General features: G+C 39.0%; 1 protein-coding gene across 3 annotated transcripts in view; it reads right to left on the bottom strand.

Moving 5' to 3' along the window:
* WDR33 (WD repeat domain 33) overlaps positions 1–19,989 on the bottom strand; it is a 57,583-nt gene that overhangs the window by 8,059 nt on the left and 29,535 nt on the right. Inside the window, exons 7-19 of one of the 3 annotated variants that reach the window (XM_009318967.1) lie at positions 13,073–13,199; positions 11,777–11,931; positions 11,564–11,642; positions 10,943–11,053; positions 10,006–10,100; positions 9,778–9,786; positions 9,032–9,118; positions 8,652–8,791; positions 8,130–8,282; positions 6,747–7,796; positions 1,839–1,941; positions 1,095–1,557; positions 80–996 (exon numbers count right to left, since the gene is read on the bottom strand). In XM_009318967.1, the coding sequence (XP_009317242.1) occupies positions 966–996; positions 1,095–1,557; positions 1,839–1,941; positions 6,747–7,796; positions 8,130–8,282; positions 8,652–8,791; positions 9,032–9,118; positions 9,778–9,786; positions 10,006–10,100; positions 10,943–11,053; positions 11,564–11,642; positions 11,777–11,931; positions 13,073–13,199 (2,603 nt within the window). In that variant the 3' untranslated portion in view covers positions 80–965. Of the gene's footprint in view, positions 1–79; positions 997–1,094; positions 1,558–1,838; positions 1,942–6,746; positions 7,797–8,129; positions 8,283–8,651; positions 8,792–9,031; positions 9,119–9,777; positions 9,787–10,005; positions 10,101–10,942; positions 11,054–11,563; positions 11,643–11,776; positions 11,932–13,072; positions 13,200–19,989 lie in introns of those variants that run through there. The other 2 variants (XM_009318949.1, XM_009318958.1) reach the window with 2 other exon arrangements.

The raw sequence follows: 19,989 nt of genomic DNA, 5'->3' as shown, positions 1-19,989 counted from the left end.
GTCTTAGAATTCTATAATGCAGACCATTCAGCTTGGATTCTAACTATTTTTACTTTTTAAAAATGGCTTTAATTGTTACCTTCTTTTAGTTACTGTTCATTTCTTTTCATACTCCACACAAAAGGAAGGTACATCTTTACAGAGCTAGGTAGAAAATAGCTAAAAGAAGAGCTGTATAGTTGCAAAGTAAAAGGAATGTAAGAAAATGATTAAAAAGGCAACTAAAACACACAAAATTCACATTATGTGGAGACCACAATATATTTGTACAAGTACACGTTCTTATACATATAGAGTTGGTGGTCAGTGAGAGGCTTAGACCTTGGAGGCCAAATTTATCTCGGTCAAACCAGCATAAATCTGGAGCAATTTCAATGACAGTTAATCTTGCTGACTTAGCGTAATTTCTCCATATTCACATTGGTAACTAGAAGCAAATTCATCCCTTTGTGATTTATTTGGAAATTGTGAGCAATGACATGGACATTGCTGAAAATTAGATTATTTTTGAGTTCTTCGCTTGGCATTAAGAAATAAGTCAGAAAGAGAAATAAAATTTCTACAAGCAAAAACATGAGAAAATAGTCTCAACAGTCCAACAGATGCTGTAGCTCTGCCCCTTATATTTCATAGTAGGATCACTGTTCCTGCTCCTTACAAGTATATTACATCTCATTCTACAGTCTCTACAGTCATGCTGAAGTCTGTGACTGGAGACAAAGTCTCAAAATCCACTTCTAGTGTTCAAAAGTTTGTCACTTTAACCTTCAAGTTTCCTCTCAATTTTCATCAAAACAGTCTCAAATCTTCATCCTGTGTCACTGGATCTTCTCTACAAACTTCCTCCCTTCTCTTTACTTACTGTTTAAAGACACGGAAGCTGCTGTGTACAATGACCATTTTTCAAGTTTTCTTCTATTACTGAGTGATTTTTATGGACTCTATACTCAGGTATATTAGAGTTTTCATTTCCTTATTGGTTTCCAGTTTATAAATCTGAAACAGATAGACTCCTTAATGAAAAGGAAACCAGGAAAAAAGAGTTCCCTCCATTTACCCTTTAACCCAAAAAAGATGAGTAGATTTATTCTTACCTCTCATCTCGTCTTCCTCGGAACCGTGCATCCTCAGGATCCCGTGGATATCTATCATCTGAAGGTCTCCGTCCTTCCCAAGCACCAGGAGGCCCACGGTTTGAACCCCCTCCTTCAAATTCCCTGTGATCAGGAGGAAAGGGAGGCCCAGGTCCACCTCGTCTCCATTTTTCATCTTGCAATGGTGGGCCTCCTCTCCCCTCAAATTCCCGTAATCGATGGCCAAATCTCTTATCTGGATGGAAGTCGTCACGGAAGTCATCTGGTCGATCAAAGTCATCATGGAAATCTGGGTGAGGTCCTCGTCTATCTGGCATGCCCCTGCTGTCTCTACCATCACCCCACTCCTGGCCACCTCGAAACAACCCTCTCTCAGGCCCATGATCAGGACCACCACTGTTCTGGTCGTGCCTTCTATCTGAGAGAGGGCCCATGTGATGGTTTGGTGGACCACGGGAGTCACCTTGAGGGAAAAAATCATAGCAGATTTCTTTAACGTTTTCTAAAAACGCTCTAGGATGCTCTAGTTTGTACAGTTCTACAAAGCATACACCATACATTTCACATTAAATAATTTTTTTGGGGAAAACTTTTCCTCTATATTCCAGCCCAAGTCTACGGAAGCTTTCCTCTCAGCCAAGGCCCTGTGCTCTGCTGTAGCCTTTTCTGTCTAGAGGCAATGCACTGGAACAGCCTCTTTTAGGAGAATTACTCACAGAAGAATGGACAACGTTATTTATTTACCTTTATTAAGACCAGGTCCTTGGTTGTGAGGGCCAAGACGACCTTGTCCTCCCTGCTGCCCCAGTCCCGGTATCAGTGGTGGAGGACCTGGGTTCTGTCCGTCCTATGAGCATATAATAAGAAAAGCCACGTGAATTGCCATGCATGAGTATTTTTGCTTTTAAGCATTTTGTAAGGGGGCAAAACAATTTTCTTTACATAAAGACTGCATCTTCATAGGTCTTACAATAGAAACAGCTGATTTTCCAATGGTTTCAGCCTAATTTTTCAGACGTTCACATCAGTAATGTTTTTCAGTCACTGTCTGAGAAACACATAATTTTATAGGAAACTTAGCATTTCAAGGACTAATATTTTACCTGTAACAACCAAAGATGATAAAGCTCATATTCTAGCTGCCTGTTAGAGAAGATGAGGAAACTCTGTATATTTGTTTGAAAAATACCAGGTACTGATTTATATGCAGTTAAAGAGCTGCATAGACCAAAGACTTCCTTTGGAAATGAACAAAAAAATGAAACAATGAAAAAATTAAAATATCATGAGTGTTGGGACGGGGGGGCAACAACAGGGTCATAAGAGAACCTCTCCTATAAACCTTTGTAAACTGTTAACATGGAAATACCTGAATTTCATTTTTAATATGCCAGCAAAGTTTGTTTTTCTTAATTCTAATTCTAGGATCAAAAGAAAGTACTATTTGGCTAAGCACCAAGAGATAAGTTGTTAACGGGTTATTAAGCAATGACAGGGTTAAAGGCAGAAGCTGCAGTCACCTGCTTTTCTCAAGCAGAAACAGGAGAGTGAGCAGAGGTTTAAGTTAATGTGATCCCAAAGGAAAAAATAAAGTATATGTAAGTCTTTTGTTATTTTCTCTCTTTTTTGTGAATTTTAAAGGATAAAATAATGTTCTTTAAATTCAGCTGCTGTCATAGACCCATGAAAGATTTCTACAGGTACCACGTTCACACTGGACCCACTATGATAACATTGGTTGGGAAACAATGTGGTTGAACTGTCCAATTCTGCCTTTAAACAGCAAAGGCCAGACAAAACGTCATGATTTGGGGTTTGTACTTGACTGGAACTAAAAGGGGGCACGTACATAATTTCCACTGTAGCAATGAGATCCAACAATAAAAATGTATCACTGTGAACAAGACAGAGTTGAAACTTGCAAGATTGCTATAAAAACCTTTTTATGTTGACATCACCAAAAAAAAAAATCCCGCCAAAACCCATACCAGAAAACCCTAAACACATCATATTTTTTTCCTAGACATGTCTAATATGCAAGATTTAGACTTGGCCTTCATATTGGCTTGTAAAAAATCCTCCAGACTGCAGGTAGTTTGTAAATACTTGAAAACCTATACTCCATCACTGTCATTGTACTCATAATTACACTGCTTAATCTCTCCATGAATCAAAGTCAAATAATTTTCATGCCCTACATTTATTTTTGAGAAACACTACCTTTTTTTTTTTTCTGGTTGCAGGGAAGCGATAAGTTCATTTGTGTATTTTTCCCATAGTATCTTGAAATACTGGTTTTAAATTAAACGTATTCAACTGCAATATAGGTGATAAACACAAAAAAGCACACAAATATATACTACAATCATCACATTTGCATCGAGTAATTTTGTAAGGACTTTGAAAAAAAGGCAAAATGAAAGGCCTGGTCCAATGCCTATTAAAAAAACCCCAAAAATACTTTCCTCGTGACTGAATGTTGACTTGAGTCCAGAACAAGTAAATTCCCTGACTAGGTAAGATCCAGCTATCGCAGTGCTTCTGCCATTCTTGACCAACACCTTGCTGGAGCTCCATGATTCCTCATATATTTAGCATATGCTTTACTTACAATAAACTTTACTGAACTTCTTAAATTTATGCCACTAGTGTTTAATCAAAGCAGCAGTTTTTAGCACTCACTAAATGAGTTTCCTTAGCATTTAGCAAAAACCTCTACTCCCAACAAATCATGCTTTGACACGATTGGAAGACAGCCGTAACACTGCATTTTCACATGCCTTTCATTTCAAAATACATTCCGGTCCCCAAACTGGGCTCAAAATTGAAAAACAAATACGTACAGCTCAGAAGGAGATACCGTGCTAAAAGCTGTAAATGGCCTTGCGTACCCCGCACCTTGAGGTGGGTATGTCTGGAGCACTCACACCGCCTCCACCGTCGGCTCAAGGATTCCCTAACGTGGGCCGAGGTTCTGCACAAGTCAGATAAGCTGGAGCAGCAGAACACAACTGCTCCACGTTACCAGCCTATCTGCCCTAGATATGCAAATGGCAGAGCCATTGTATGATAGCCATCTCTATTAATTAAAACTATGCACGGAAAGGGGGAAAGAATTCCTTGTATTCACCCGTAAGAAATATTTGCATTTCTTCTAAAATACTGCACAAGCTCCTGAAGTTTGTCTCTATGTGGACAAGAGACTTATCTCAAAGTATTCATACCTCACTCAACCAGTAAGCGAGATGAAATTCTGCACATCTATCTAAAAGGAATGTGAGAAGATGAGTTCTAAATTAGCAATAGCAAAAGAGCTCCGAAGTACTACTGCTAACTTGGGAATATTCTGTTTATCCATCTGCATTTTAATACCAATATGCCTATGTCCAGAATAAGATTTTGACAATCATATCTCAGGCAATTTCCTTCTCTATTCCGTTTCACATTTGCACAAGGTAGCAGATCTCACGTTCAGGAAGAGAAGTACATCTCGCCCACACACTCTGCGGTAAACCTCTGCTTTCCGATGTGTAGCAGATGCAGGTAATAGTGGTATCTTACATGGAGGTTAACCTTTACAAACATGTGTAAGTGTTCAGTATTAATGTCACAAGCCCTTGATAAAGCAGATACATATTCATACACTCCTGCTACTGAAAAGGAAGGCAAGTGTTTTGTACAAGTTTACAGAAGATAAATGTCAAATTCAGAACAAAAAACAAGCTAAAGCCTATTGTTAAAAAAAATCACAGATAGGGCCTTTTTAAATAGGAACTACTATTATATTCATATGACAAAGAAGCAAACTGGAGCAAAAACTGACATTACAAATTTTAAAATCTGTTCATTTTTAAAAGACTTTACCATACTAATGTAAAACTTTCCTTCCTGCACAAGCAAGGAAAAATGGTCAAAAATACTTTGCTTTGTCTTTTTTTAATATCTGTAAAAGACTTCAAGATAGCAGTATTCATTGAAAATACTTTTTGACAGCCACCTGTCAAAAGCAACTTACTGAATTCTGACCAGAGTGTTAACAGCAGGGTCAGACAGGGACAGCTCTACACATATATGTAAACATACACAAGCTTTTATACACACACAAGCTTGGTAATTATTCTCAAAGCGGAAAAGTTAGTCTCTTTGGGATAGCAATAAAAACCACTATGCTAGTTTAAATTGGATAGCTGTGGAACCAACCCTTGTTCGCTTAACTATGATGCTTTTGAAATCTCAGCAATAGTGTCACATTAACAGAATTCTGGAGGGAATTACTGCTGATTTGTAAGGAAAAAATATTCAAATAAAACCACAATTTGTAGGGTACTCTGCCTCAATCTGAAATGGAATCACCGAGCTAAAGCTCATTTCAATATGTCATCACTCATTGTGATTGGTACGGGACTACACATTAAGGACTATATGCATACCTGTCTAAAGCTTTAACTAGAAACTACTGAGTGCAAGTCTAAAAGAGTTAATTCTGTTTAAAAAAACCCAGACATTTTTTTTAAATTAAGTAGAATTTCTTTCCAAACATGCCCTTCAAAATTCACCTTAAAGCTGAAAACAATCAAGAGAAATTTTAAGTACAGAATCAGTGCCATACAAATAGGACTTGTAAGAGCTAATAAATACAGAAAGCTCTGCATTATCTGTGGTAGATCAGAAGACGGAATAAGCCTGTTACGAAAGATGCTGAAGAGGGCAGAGCAGGTTGCCCCTGGTACTGAACCAGACTTAATCAAAACCTGACTTGATTCCTGCAGAATTAATTGGTGCGTCTACAAGTGACACTCTCCAGTATTCCAGGTCAGCTAAGTGCAAGTATATTGCTGAACTTGTGAACCCTCCTGGAGCTGAGTGCCAAGGCAGCACAGCACGGGGACATCCAATTGGCAGCGCAGCAGTCAGCACACATCCAGGCCATGCTCAGCAGCTCCAGCTCAGTGCTCACCCTACCAGACCTGGGCTAGTCCTACACAAACCTGTGATACCTGTGCTCCCTCTCATGCTTCTCGGCAAATGGTGCAGCGATGAGTTAATAGTGTACAGTGCCCATTTCTTAACTTGTGCTCCAGAAAGTACAAACGTGGCTAAACAATTTCTATACCAAGGTAGGAAGCAGGATAGCTGTGTTCCTGTGTGCTTAGTTTGAACTGGTAAGTTCAACCAGACCTAAGCTGATTCCAGGTGTATCAGCATCTATGGTAAATTCATCCCATAGTTCGGATTAACTACTCTGGGACAACTGAGAGTTGGCAGTAACTTGCTTTAATTAATACATAGGGGTTTTCTTATGTTCAGTTTGCTTAAATTCAACCCTTATTAGTGTTTACCTACTCCCCAGGAAATTCCCCATTTAAGACAGTTCAGTGTCTTTAAATTAAAAAACTTGGAGTTTCTCTTAAGGTTACATATTTTCATAGCAGACTGATTTCTGTACCAGTATTTCCAATAATCCCTTTTCTACAATTACCTCTGTTGTTTCCAAACTACATAGCTCTTTTCATTATCATTTAAGTTTTCTTGAGGCCTCAGTCTTGCAAGTATACCAAACCTCCAGCCTCTCAGCTCTTGCTTTGCATTTCTACCCCGTGATGTTATCATTCCTACATTCTTAACACTCTTGTTATACAGACCAACACATACCTGATTAAATGGGGGACGAGGCCCATCACCCAACAGAGGTGTTTTCTGCTGCTGGAAAGGCAGAGGGCCCTGGGAAGTGTGCGGCCCCCTTGAAGGGTTCGGTTGTCCCTGAGGTCCTTGCATGTTTCCTTGAGGCCCTACTAAAGAGCCTTGTGGAGGTCCCTGCTGGCCTTGTGGACCTGGTGGCCCACGCAATTCTTGGGGCGGTCCTAACATTGTACCTTGAGGCGGGGGTCCCTGGAGGCCCCTCATCTCCTGGGGACCATGTCCTAGTAAACCACTTTGCATATGAGGACCTCTCATTTCTTGTGGATGACCCATCATCATCCCTTGTGGAGTAGGTCCCTGGTTATCTCTGGGTCCTGGTGGACCCTGCATCCCTCTTGGATTAAGTCCCATCAAAGGCCCTTGAGATATAGGGCCCTGCATCCCTTGAGATCCTGGAGCTCCTTGCATGCCATGAGGAAGAGGTCCTTGCATTCCTCGGGGACCAGGTGGCCCTTGCATTCCTTGACCACCAGGGGGACCTTGAGGACCCAAGTGACCTTGTGGGCCAGGCGGACCCTGCGGTCCTAAATGAGTCTGAGACCCAGGTAGACCCTGCGGTCCTAAGTGGCCTTGTGGGCCAGCGTTACCCTGTGGACCTGGAGGCCCCATTGGCCCATGAGGGCCAGGATGTCTCTGCATTCCTTGATGTCCATGTAAATCCTGAGGCCGTGGCATCCCTTGTGGAGGCCCTTGGGGGCCTGGAGGTCCTTGTGGTCCCATGAACCCTTGTGGACCTGCAGCTCCTTGGTGTAATGGAGGACCTTGAGGTCCCATTTGTCCTTGGGGTCCCGGAGGTCTGAACTGTCCTTGTGGACCAGGAGGTCCCATCTGAGGCATATTCATTGGCATCTGCTGAGGTGGAAGGGGCTGCTGAAATCCTTGAGGCATCTGTGACATTGGGCCTTGCCCTGGAAAAGGCTGGGGTCCGTGAAGAGAGCCTCCGGGAGGTGGTGGCTGCACTTGTTCAGCTTGTTTTTGTGCAAGTCTCTCAATCTTCAATTGCTGTCCAAAAAAAGAGACCCAGAAAATCAACTAAAAATCAGAAGCAATAATCTCATTTCTCAGGAGTTGAAAAAGATTTAGTGCTTTTCTCTTAACTAACAGAAATACAACTAAAGAGATCCATAGATCAGTATTAGTTAACTGAAATGTGGGGGCCTCGCTGAAGGTTTCATAACATCATGCATTAAGTCCAATATCCTGTTCAATTAGACTTTTTTTTGAAAAAAGATGAAAACAGTACTGCAAAAGCAAGCTACACATTTTAGTGTTGAGGTCCAAATACATCACACAGAGCACAAACAGATTTGCTAATAACTGTCTTTACATACATACCTCCAAGAGTTGTGGGTTTGTGTACTGAAGTGCTGCCATTTCCTGTTCAATCTCTGCCTGTGTCTTCTTTTTCTCCTCCAGCTTAATATCTTCTTTTCTATCATTCAATGGCTCAGGTGGGGGAGGCAAAGGAACTTTATTCTGCATCCATGCCTACAAAGAATAGTAAACACAAGATGAATTCTGTGGAACAACGTGTATGCAATATATTGCTGCATTGGGAAAGGATATGCTGGAACGCTGTGTAGTATGGATATTCAGAAGCTAAAAACAATGCTCAATAAAACTTCCATACCTTATAACATCCTATTTTCCAGGTACAGTTACAAGATAGAAGGGATTTAACCAAATATTTTATCCTTAAATAGTAATTAAACTAACTACTGTGGTAAATTATTTTGCACTGGGTGTTGATATGAAAGAGCTAATACTGGAAATCTAAAACATTTCAACAGCCACACACTTTTTGAAGTTGGGAAAACAACAAGCCGTTCTCCTGTTCACTGTGTATCAGGTACTTACCTGCTGAAACTGTGCTGGTATTGGTTTTGCATAGGGCACTTTTTTCTGTGGCACCTTCTTTTGGTCCTTTTGCATTACTTCCTCCATTCCCCAATCCAGTCCTGGGATTGTCATTTCAATATCATTCGACTCATCTTTCCCTTTAGCACCAGGGAGACAAACAGTCAGAGCAATGCAGGTTTACAGAGAAATCCTGTTACTCTCTTCACAACTTATTCAGCAGAAGAGACCAAGAGGTTCCTTCTTTACATGGGAAATACACACAATACAGAACTTTAGAAAAAAGCATTTGTGCTACCAAAATACATGAAAGGAATGAAAGAGAAGTCACACAGTACCTGGATGGCTCAGGAAAATGCTTCCCCATAGCTACTACTTACCCATCTGCTCTTGCTCCATGGCTATTTTCAATTGTTCAGGTATTCCCATCCCAGGAATAACTGCTAGGCTGTTGGGTTCCAGATCATCTAGAGAAAAGCAATAAACATTTATACTTAGAACATTTTTCTTTACAGTATCATTTTATCCCTTTGGATTCTCACATGCTTTTACCATTGGTATCATTACATATTTCGCAACTGGTGGGTCACTTTTTAATTCCATACATGAATTACAGGATGTTAAAAGAACTGCAAATTCAGATTCATAAATACACACCAAAAGGTCAGAAACTATGTCCTTTTAGGAAAGTTACATTTAGGGTAGAAGCTCAGAAAAGAAAATAATAACCCATACCCATTCCCATTTTTGTTATAACAAATCTATGTATTTTAAAACTTAAATTGGATTCAAGTGCTGCATTTTAATCAACATTCCCAAACACAAAAGAGCAAATAATCAAAAATCTGAAGAAACAGATGCAACCCCAGAGATGAAAAGGTTGCTGAGGCATGCCATAGAGCTGGGCAACTCTGAGCAGCCTAAAATTACCAACATAAATCCTTAAGAGGGGGGTAAAGTTTTAAGATTTTAGTCAAATTCAATAATTTGAAAGATTTTCCTGCTGTAGTTCAGGACTGTGGGAATTCTTGAAGTCACATGAAGTTTTCAGGAAGAAAGGTAAACTGGAGATATTGCCAGAGGGAGAGCCAAACCTCCTTCCTGTGATTGACAGAGCAGGTCTTACCTCCCGGAGCTGTGGAAACAAAAGAAAACTCACTGTTGGAATGGTAGTCGCTGATAACATGGATAATAAAATCATCTTCGTAAAAAAATATCTTTGTCTAGGTAGTCACCAATGCTATAATACTGTTTCACCGTCTTAGCCAGAAGCTGCGCTCTAGTTTCAGCTAATGACCTAGACTTGTTCCTGACCCCAACCCTCTTTCTTCCATATTGAGGGAAATTGCCTTACCATATTCCACACCATCCTCTGACATCCCAGGCAGCAGATTCAAGTTGTAACGATCTCGCATTTTATCTCCAGGCCGATTTCTAGTCCAAAACTTGCTGTCAAAAGGAAGTTATATGATCTCAATAAAGGGTCAAGAGTATTAACTACTTTTAATCTAATTAGTTCTTTAATTTTTAGCGTGTTGTCTTGATCATGTAAGGATTCAACTCTTACTAAATCAAGTTCAGTGCTAGATCTGAACATTAGGTGTGAGGTTCAAACCAAAAATTAAAAAAAACAATTATCATATTGCATTATATAGTTACAGTTCAGAAGATACCTCAAAGTGTAAGGGGTATAAGTACAAAGCATCAACATCAGATCCTGAACACAGATATATTTCTAGTCCATTCCAAAAACTCCTCACTCACTTCACATACAACTAAAATGTGTCAATACACACATCCACACACAAAAATTTACTCCATTTATAAAATGCTCCATGTTAACAGCATGTTCAACCTAAAAGCACATACTATATGCTTCCAAACATGTTTGCAATGTGAAAAGATTGTAATGTGAAATGATTGCAATGTGAAGACATGACCAGCAGATGATCTGTGGGAAAAAATGCTGTGGAGATAAGAATATTTCTTCAACAAGAAACTACAGCAATTCTTTTATAAAAATTTCTTCAGGAGATTTCAAAGCTCACACAAACCCAAAATCCTAGTATTTTTTAAGGCTTCCTTAGATGAAGGACAAGAAGTTAGACTCTACCTTTTGATGTAAAATGTCAGTGCTTTCCCACTTAGATAAGTTTGTCTCTCTGCTTTGCCTGTTGGTTATTTATCAGAATCATCCCAATGTACTCTTTGTTCACTGATGCCATGCACCTTTCTAGTTTCTAAACCTACATACCTTCCCTTAGATCTTTTCTTTAAATAGTTGAAAATACCTGGTGTGATCATTTGAGCCTGAACAGAGAATGTGTCCAAGGGGATGCCACGCCAGACTCCAGATCATTCCCTCATGGGCCATTTCCATTCCACCAACCTCCTTCTCAACCCTGATGCATCCAAAAAAAAAAAAAAAAAAAAATCAAATATTTGCTACAGATACAATACAAAACTTTTGCTATTCAGTTGTTCCTCTTCCTCTATCCCATATTTTGCTAAACTTAAGCCTCTGTTATTTTTCTATTGGGTGAATTGATCGTTTCCAGTTGTTCTTAATAGGGATTTCAGTAATGTAGGGATTTTTAACTGTACATTTAGAAACAAAATAATTACAACATTTCAGAACAAGCTCTAAGAAAGTAGGAGTTTCAACCATTCATCACCCTCTCAACAAAAGACTGTCTTCTGTGCAAGCAATTGTATGCTTTAATATACATTCGCACAGGAAAATTTCTTCATAAATGAAGCATATTCACAAACTTCTCAGGTATAGAGAAAAACTATACCATAAACATGCATGTTAAATACAGATTCAAAGGTGAAAAGTATATTTTATGTTTAGCATAATAGCTTGCATATCTGACCAACATCTTTCCAATGTGCTGATGAAAATGCCATACCCAACATGCCAGAACAACAAAGAGCCATCAGATCCTCCACTGGCGAACAGCCCTTCATGAACAGGATGCCAGGCCACAGCTGAAATACAAAGTAAGCCATAATCAGAAAGTATAACACTAGGATTTCTAATGAATGGAAATCAGGATCTCAAAAACTTTAATTTTTAATCCAAACTTATTAATAAAAATCCACATAATATAACAAATTCTGACCTGTGGCCTCCTTCTTATGACCCCTGAAGACCTGAAGTTCTTCTTTCAGATTACGAATGTCGAAGAGCTTACAGAGATGGTCACGAGAAGCCGTTAGCAGCCAGTTGCCATTCAAATTCAGTTTCACCTCCATCACTGTGTTTTTATGAGCATGTCTGCAAGCAGAGAAAGACAGACTGTTTGTCCAGATACTGATTTCTCAGACACAAATAAAAACATGGTAATTTACCAGTCCCAAATATTCAGGTCAATAATAAAGTAGTTCAGGCTACTAAACCAGAATACTGTGGCTTTCTGAGCAAAGGCCCTATGCCTTAATCCTGTTCTTTCATACTTCAGAGCAACTGGTAGTGCTCATTGAGACAGTATTCAGTTACTGTGCACGTTTCTACTTGTCCTGGTTTCAGCAGGGATAGAGTTAATTTCCTTCCTAGTAGCTGGTACAGTGCTGTGTTTTGGATTTAGGACCAGAACAAAGTTGATAACACACCCATGATTAGTTGTTGCTAGGTAGCGCTTACACTAGTCAAGGACTTTTCAGCTTCCCATGCTCTACCAACTGGGAAGGCTGCAGGTGCACAAGAAGCTGGGAGGGGGCACAGCCAGGACAGCTGACCCAAACTGGCCAAAGGGACATTCCATACCATGTGACGTCATGCTCAGTACATAAACTGGGGGAAGCTGGCCCGGGGGGCCGCTGCTCAGGGACCGGCTGGGCATCGGTCAGCGGGTGGTGAACAATTGCGTTGTGCATCCCTGCTTTGTGTATTATTATTACTATTATTACATTATTATTATTTTATTTCAATTATTAAACTGTTTTTATCTCAACCCATGAGTTTTTCTCACTTCTACTCTTCCGACTCTGGGGGCGGGCGGGCAGCACGGGGAGGAGTGAGCAAGCAGCTGTGTGGTGCTCAGTTGCCGACTGAGGTTAAACCACAACACTACTGCAGTGTAAGAAATTTTTCCTCAGCCAGATGAAACATCTCATTTGTGTTTCCATATCTCAATTCTGTTTTCCAAATGAGAACTGTGTGACTAGGACGTCTATGGAGAAGTACAAAGTAAATTTAAATAAGGAATATTAAAGTCACAATTTTCCAAGTATAGCCTTGACTTCATCTAACCTCTAGATTTTCTGGCACAACTAAAGCACTAGCTTTACATTTGAAGCAACTGTGTATAGCTGAAGAGATGTGAGGCATAAAGCTGAGAAGGGAATTAAAAAAAAAAAATTACGTTATGAAGTGAGCTTATATTTGAGCAAATCAAAGTCTGTGGGCAAGAACTTACAGTGTGGCAAGGCTCTGGCCAGTCTTTGGATCCCAGAACTTGATGGGTTGTTGGCTATCTTTACTTCCTGATACAACTAATCCCTTTGTTGGATGCCAGTCAACACATTTCACATCTGCTCCATGTCCTATTAAGAAGATAAAAATTGTTCATTTTGAGATTTCACGGACACTGAAAAGACACTGAAAAATTAAAGGGGGCACACCTTATAATTGTAATGTAAAACTGAATGAAAAACATCACAGAGCACAGGTCACAAAACATAAAATCAAACTAAAAAAAACCTCTTCTGAGTTATTTAGGTTGCTTTCCTTCCCACTAATCACTGGAAGCATCTTCTCCTCAGATTACACCCTCAAACCAAGTTCACTTCACCAATGTAAAAATTCTCCAGGAAGTTTCTGCTCAGACCGGTACTTTTCTTTAGTCTCTGGCCCTATACTATTACACAATATTTTAAACGTTACACTGATGAAGTGTTTGTATGGAGGTTGTAAGGGAAAAACATCACCGTGACACTTCAATTCCTGTGAAATATTGTAGAAATGAAAGGCAAATACATTTGTTCCTATCCTATCAGTACTACCCTTTTGCTGTCCTGTCAGAAAATAAGCAAAGAAATTAAATTATGGATCTGAAAACTAAATTAGCATATGATGAAATCTTATGAGGTGTAACCTCTTATCAGGTCAGATGGATTCAGGTTTTTCTACGCTCAAGAATTAGGAGAGAAAAACCCTCGTGATATCATTTCGTTTTAAACAGACTGACTGACCTTGACAGAGAATCAGTGCTGCTCAGATGATCTAAAATCTGTCAGGAAGAAATGCCTGTTCCTGCTACACAGCAAAATGAGGTTTCTGAGCTGAACTACAGGGATTTAGAGAAGAAGTAACGAATGATAATTTCTTTCTCCAATCTCTCTCCATGCCAGCCCACTTCAAGGGAAAGCCAACAGCAATAGTCAATGCCAGAAAATGAGGCAGCATGCAGTAACTAAAGAAAAAAGCAAGATGAGAAAGGAAGGGCTGTCTGCAACATAAAGGCACTGAAGTTATAAAATTATATGGAAGAATGGTAGCATGTTTCATGAAAGACAAAGGGTTGCCATCAAAGTCAGACAGCTCCCACAAGTACTACACGGTGCTACGTGGTGGAACACGTAACTTCAAGCAGCACAAGATGTCTTAATACAGGCCTCAATTCGACATGACATTAAAAATTATCAGTCGAAATTTTCCTGAGGCCACAGACAAATCAAATTAGAATAAGCAATATACTTCTATCTTAAAATAAGAGCAAAATGTTAACAAATAGAGCACACTCTCCATCAAGTGAGTGCAACTTTCCTCCTCTCTGGAGGAAAGGACAGACAGGGAAGAGATTCTTGACCCAAGAAGAAATTAATACACCTTTGGTAAGTATATGGGGAACAACTTTAAGGATCGATTGACGATACAGATGAAGGAACCCAACACTCCTCCCCCAGCCATAGCAGACAGAATTGCCCTTGGAATATGTGGGGTCTCAGGGAAGAGCAGGATCCTCAAGTTGCAAAGATTATAAATGTGCTCACAAGCGCCCTCTCTGGTGGTCTGTACTACCAACAGAGGGGCACTTTGAGATGTATTGTCTCCCTTCTCTCTGGCTCTTCTGATGCAGAAAGAAATGGAAGGCACTGTCTGTCTGGATTTGCTCTGACTAAATCTCTCTCTCTCAACTAAAACATGAAGCTGAATGCTGAGCAAACCTTCCTTCCGAGTGTTTATTTGGGAGGAACGATTTGGCCAGTAGTAAGAGAGAAAACGCTCTTTCTCCACAGTGGAAGGCAATTAATGCTTCCAGATTTTCAGCCGATGATATTCTGTAGGTACTTGCTATCCTGCAGCCCCCAGTGAAAGACAGGATTTTAATTCAAGGGCAACAATAGGCCCTTACAGAGAAACGTTCCATTACAGTTAATAACTGGTTGAACTGTACAAAAATGCGTTCAGACTAGAATACTTGAGTACTATCATAAATATGAAAAAACCCAAAGCTCAGCAAAACCATAAGATGACCTACCTACATGGACTGGAATTACATTGGCCTTGTTGCTCCTGAAATAAAGACAATTAGTAACAGAAGAGCGCTGAGAGACAAAGGGCTACTCTGTTTAGTTGGTAAGATTGCACCTGGAAAATGAGTTATGCTTGTGAAAGGCCATCTCTGGATGACAGCTCATCCTATGCAAAGCCTGATTTAGGCTTTTCGTTTGAGACCTAACCAGAGTTAAACCAGCCCAAATACGTACCCTGAGGGAAGAAAGGCTCAGCGTGGGCAATCCAGTTCAAGTTCAGAGCCACACTCTTAAACAGAGCAACCGAAGCACCCATCCTCTAAAAGTCTTCAAAAGGGAGCAACAGTGACAAGACAGCACAGGACTGATGGGCTTCTGAGAAGCCAGGTTTGATAGTCACTACCCACTAGCCCCAGACCACAAAGCTGAAAGGTAGTAAAAGATGCCAGGACACTCAGAACTTGTAACCAGAGCAGATAAATCATTAGGTACTTATCAGCAGGCTTCTGACCATCATCAGCACGTTAAAATTGACCACAGGGATCAGAATAAACTTATCATATTTAAAAACATAATCATTATAAAGATAGGTAACTGGCATTTCCTGCAGAGAGCAATCTTTCAACCAGTGTGCTCTGGACTACGGCAATAGTGGGGGAAAACTGGGACCCTCCTTTGTAATCTAATCAAAATGATCTGTCCTGCCCTCAAGAGAGGCATCTCTTAGATGAAGTTCTGCAGTAAATGGGATCATCATGTATACTTAGCTATAGGTTCCTAATGCAATGAAGCTTTCTAGAGAGAAAATAAATTCTTTCCTACAACAATGATGATTCAAATAAACTATTCCCAAGGGATGAACTAACTCATAAGAATTACATAAGATAACTAAGATAAGTGAACGGCATCATCTAGTAAGACCCTTTTAAATTTTTTCTTTTTTTTTTTTTTTAATTGGAGCGATTGACACTGTATATTGCTTTTCCTTCTTTCTGCTCATAGATGTACATACTACCATCTGTAATGAGACAGATGATGCAGAAAATACATTTAAAATAAAACTCCAGAGAAAAAGAAGCCTGGTAGATCTTACTTCGCAGTTGTTTTCAGTTCTTAGTTCTAGGCTAAGACCTGGGAATCGGACTCTCCTCTGGTACAGAACCCCTGTCACCAAGCACCACACTCAGAAAACCTTAATTCATGCAAATCTCTGTTGTTTACATTCCTTATTTGCTGACTCTAAACAGCTTTTACTCAGTAACTTCAACAGTCACACATATGTATGTCCCTGTGACCTAGGACAGCCAGGATGGGAATTCCTCTCTGAACAACGCTTGCACCCTTTCTGCCCCCTAAGCCCTGTCTGTAAAAGGCATAGACGTTATATCATTTCCCTATCTTGTAGGGACGCTTTATGGATAAATGAATTGAAATGTGTGAACTGTTTAGAAGTCATGGCAATAGAAGGCCTATAAACAAAGTGAAACAAAGACTGAAGGCAAAGATTTTTGATAAACTGAACTCGTTTAAGATCATGAGTTAATGTCTGAGCATAAATCAATATACTAACACTTGACAGTTTTACTTACTACAACTTTTTCTAACCTTTTAAAAAATCTGCAGAAAAAAATAAATTAAAAACAAGCATATGTAGATTTTTTAAAAGTTTAGATACAAAAGTATTTCTGTAATAATACTTTTCAGATGCATAATAAATTTTTGAACTGAGTGACTGTAATCACAACCCTGTTAATTAAAATACTGATTGTTAATACTTCTAGCCAACTTATTTGAAGGGTTGTTCTTTAAAAGACACTGAACAGAAATACTGGCTGGTGAAAGGCATAACAAGCTATAAGAAGATTATGAGTAATAGTGTTTGAGCAAATCCACCATGTTACAAGCCTAGAAAAGTACACATAAATTAAAGGACTTGATCTTTTTTCCCCCTCTCTAATTTCTGCATATATGACTTAGTGAATGTAATATATGGTGTAAAAAAGTTGTTTTGGATCACTGTCTTTTTAATTACAGCCTAACATATCTATATATTTTATAATGCAACTGTGTATAAACTATCAATTATAGATATTTCAGGTTTATTGCTGTAGCTAATTTTTTTTCTATTACATCCTTTCCCCTAGGAATGAGCCCCATTCTGAAGGCACATAAATTGGAAAGAGGATTTTATAGATGATATTGTAGGATTTCTAGATCCTTCTCAGCAATTATTTGGACGTATATACACATACTGAGATGACACTCTTAAGGCATCTTCTTGTACTTTTTTAACATCCACATTCCAAAGAAAATGGACATTTGTAACTATATATATTTTAAAGAATAAACATAATCATTTAACTGCAACAATACTGTTTCTCATTTAGAGAGAAATCTATTTGCTTGGATTTTTTTTTTTTAAGACACATGGTTCTCTCATGCTGTTTTAAATGGGGAGTAAAGAGAGCTGTGTATCCTCCACTTGAATTGGTCAGACTTGAAGCCTTTTCATCACCACGCAGTAAAGTTCACCTTCCTGTAATCTGTATCCCCAAAATAACAGAACACCTCTCAGAAGAGCAGGCCCTTTGTAGGGGACTATTTCCAAGGGATCTGCAAAGAAACATCAGGTCTTACTACTGCTCAAGCTAAGGTTCTCCAACCCCAAAAAGGGGAAAACAAAAAGAAAAAAAGAAAAAAAAAAGGACCTGCAAGTCAAAGATAATGGAAAACAACCACGTTAGCAGAAAGGTGTTCTAAGTTTTCTACATAATTCCCTTAGACTTTGTTAGTTGCTTCCAGCCTACTTGGCAAATTGGATTATTCTGCCTGTTCCATTTTTATGGAAGGCTTTTAAAATGTTATCTGACAGTTACCCATTCCCCTAGCAATTCCCTGCTTCTATGTAAAGCTCACTTAGGAACTGAATATCTCGTATCTACAAGAACCTTGGTACTGTTTTGATAACACTGATCAGGTTAGCAATAAGTGTAAGAATATATTTTAATTCCAGTAGTGTTCTTTGCCCTATCACATTATGTGAACTACACTCCTCTTGAAAGCTGTCCTACGAGCTCTTTCACTTCCTATTCTCCACTCTAAGAATGAATACCACAGAAGCCCTCCGTCTACAGATACACAGAATGCTTTTTCTTTTTAGCATAATGTGGGAGGTTGGTGAACAACAAATTAAGGGAAAAGCTCCTTTCAGTCTTCAGTGGATAAAGAAGAATGCCTCCCATCATACTTTCAGACCTCTGTCCCATGAAACTCAAGTTTTATTTTCCTTTATTTGCTCACAGTCTTTCTCTAGCTCTCTGCTAGTTTATTAAACTTGGTATCTAGAGAGACTGCTAGAGTTTTACTCTACCTACAGGGAATGTCTCCTAGATCATCAGTATTCCTCTAAACCAGCAGCAGAATGGGACATAATTAAGCCTTGTTTACAAATCCCTTTTTCAACAGTTCTATAATCATACTAAGTTTTCTTCCCAGACAAAAGCTCTTATAACAGGACAGCTTGTTTCTATTCTCTGTGAAATCAGAAGGTTAAAAAATAAATAAATCAGTAAATACTAATGCAACAGGTGTGGGTAAACAAATGAGTTTTCCCAAGACTACCTGGAACAGGTAATCAGCCCCCAAAATGTGTTTCCATAAATGACTTCAGAATTTATATGTGCTAGTCCCAACAGAACTTACACCATTCAGTGAATAGTCTGAATTCTACAAAATCCTAAAACACTAGCAAAAAAAATTTTGAACTTAATGCTAGTTGTGTGCTTGCACAGCTTGCATAATGGCAAATGCACTGCAAAGAATAATGAAAAAATCTTGTTATATTACATGTAATTACCAGTAATGGCATGTAGTGACCTGAATTCGTTACATCTGTTGAAATTTGATGACAATGTCTTCTGTAAGGGTTTATAGCAAGGGGAAGAAATCCAGCTGGGTCCCAGTGTATGTGGGAACTGGGTCATGCAGGGTTCAGTCTTTAACTGAACTTAAACTTAACACTTAAGCTTAAAGTGACTTTAAATTCTTCAGTGAATTGAAGGTAGAATACTGAGCAACTTCCAAAGCTGAAATGCATTGCTTTGAACAGAAACAAAAATTGCACAACTGAAAATGTCTACTGTTTTAGATTTGTAGTGTCAGGTGGGTTTGGGGTTTTTTTTTTTTTTTTTTTTAATCATTTGAGTATCTTCATCCTAGAGTCTACAAACTCTATAAAGACACCTTTCCTTTTAGACATATTTGCTTTTTCCTAACTCCTGAATTTATTTTTGAGCATTATCACTACCTACACCCAATCAGGTTATTTCCTGTATATGTTGTAAAACATATAGAGACAAAACAAGTTTCACAGCAGGTTGTGCAACAGCACAGTAATGGGACCAGCATCTGTAACATGCGAAGAGCTGTTTAACATTCTCTTAGAACTGAGAAATACACAAAAATCAATTAAGTATGCATGTTTCACAATTTCTAATCATGACATAGTTACATCATATCTAGACTGATCACAGATAATTACCAACAGAAAGTTATTTTAGTATGTAAAAGTATTACAAAATTTTCACTAATTTTGCTTAATCAGTGTCCACATTTTCTAACTTATCACCACTTTTATGCACTTAATAAAAAAAACCCCACTATGTATAACATTAAGTGCATCTCTGTCACAGAGAGTTTGCCTATGTGACAATGCTTTAAAGTGCAGCATAATGCTTAGTGCAATACAGTAGTCATTGCTTCTAATTAAGAAATCATTATTAATCTTAAACAGAAAGCCATCAGGAGCCTCAGAGCTAGCTCAAGAGAAATGACAGGAAAAATAGGGCAGAAAGTGTAA

Source organism: Pygoscelis adeliae, unplaced genomic scaffold (assembly GCF_000699105.1).
Source record: "Pygoscelis adeliae isolate BGI_AS28 unplaced genomic scaffold, ASM69910v1 Scaffold30, whole genome shotgun sequence".
Lineage (NCBI taxonomy): Eukaryota > Metazoa > Chordata > Aves > Sphenisciformes > Spheniscidae > Pygoscelis > Pygoscelis adeliae.
This window is presented reverse-complemented; position numbering and strand designations above follow the sequence as displayed.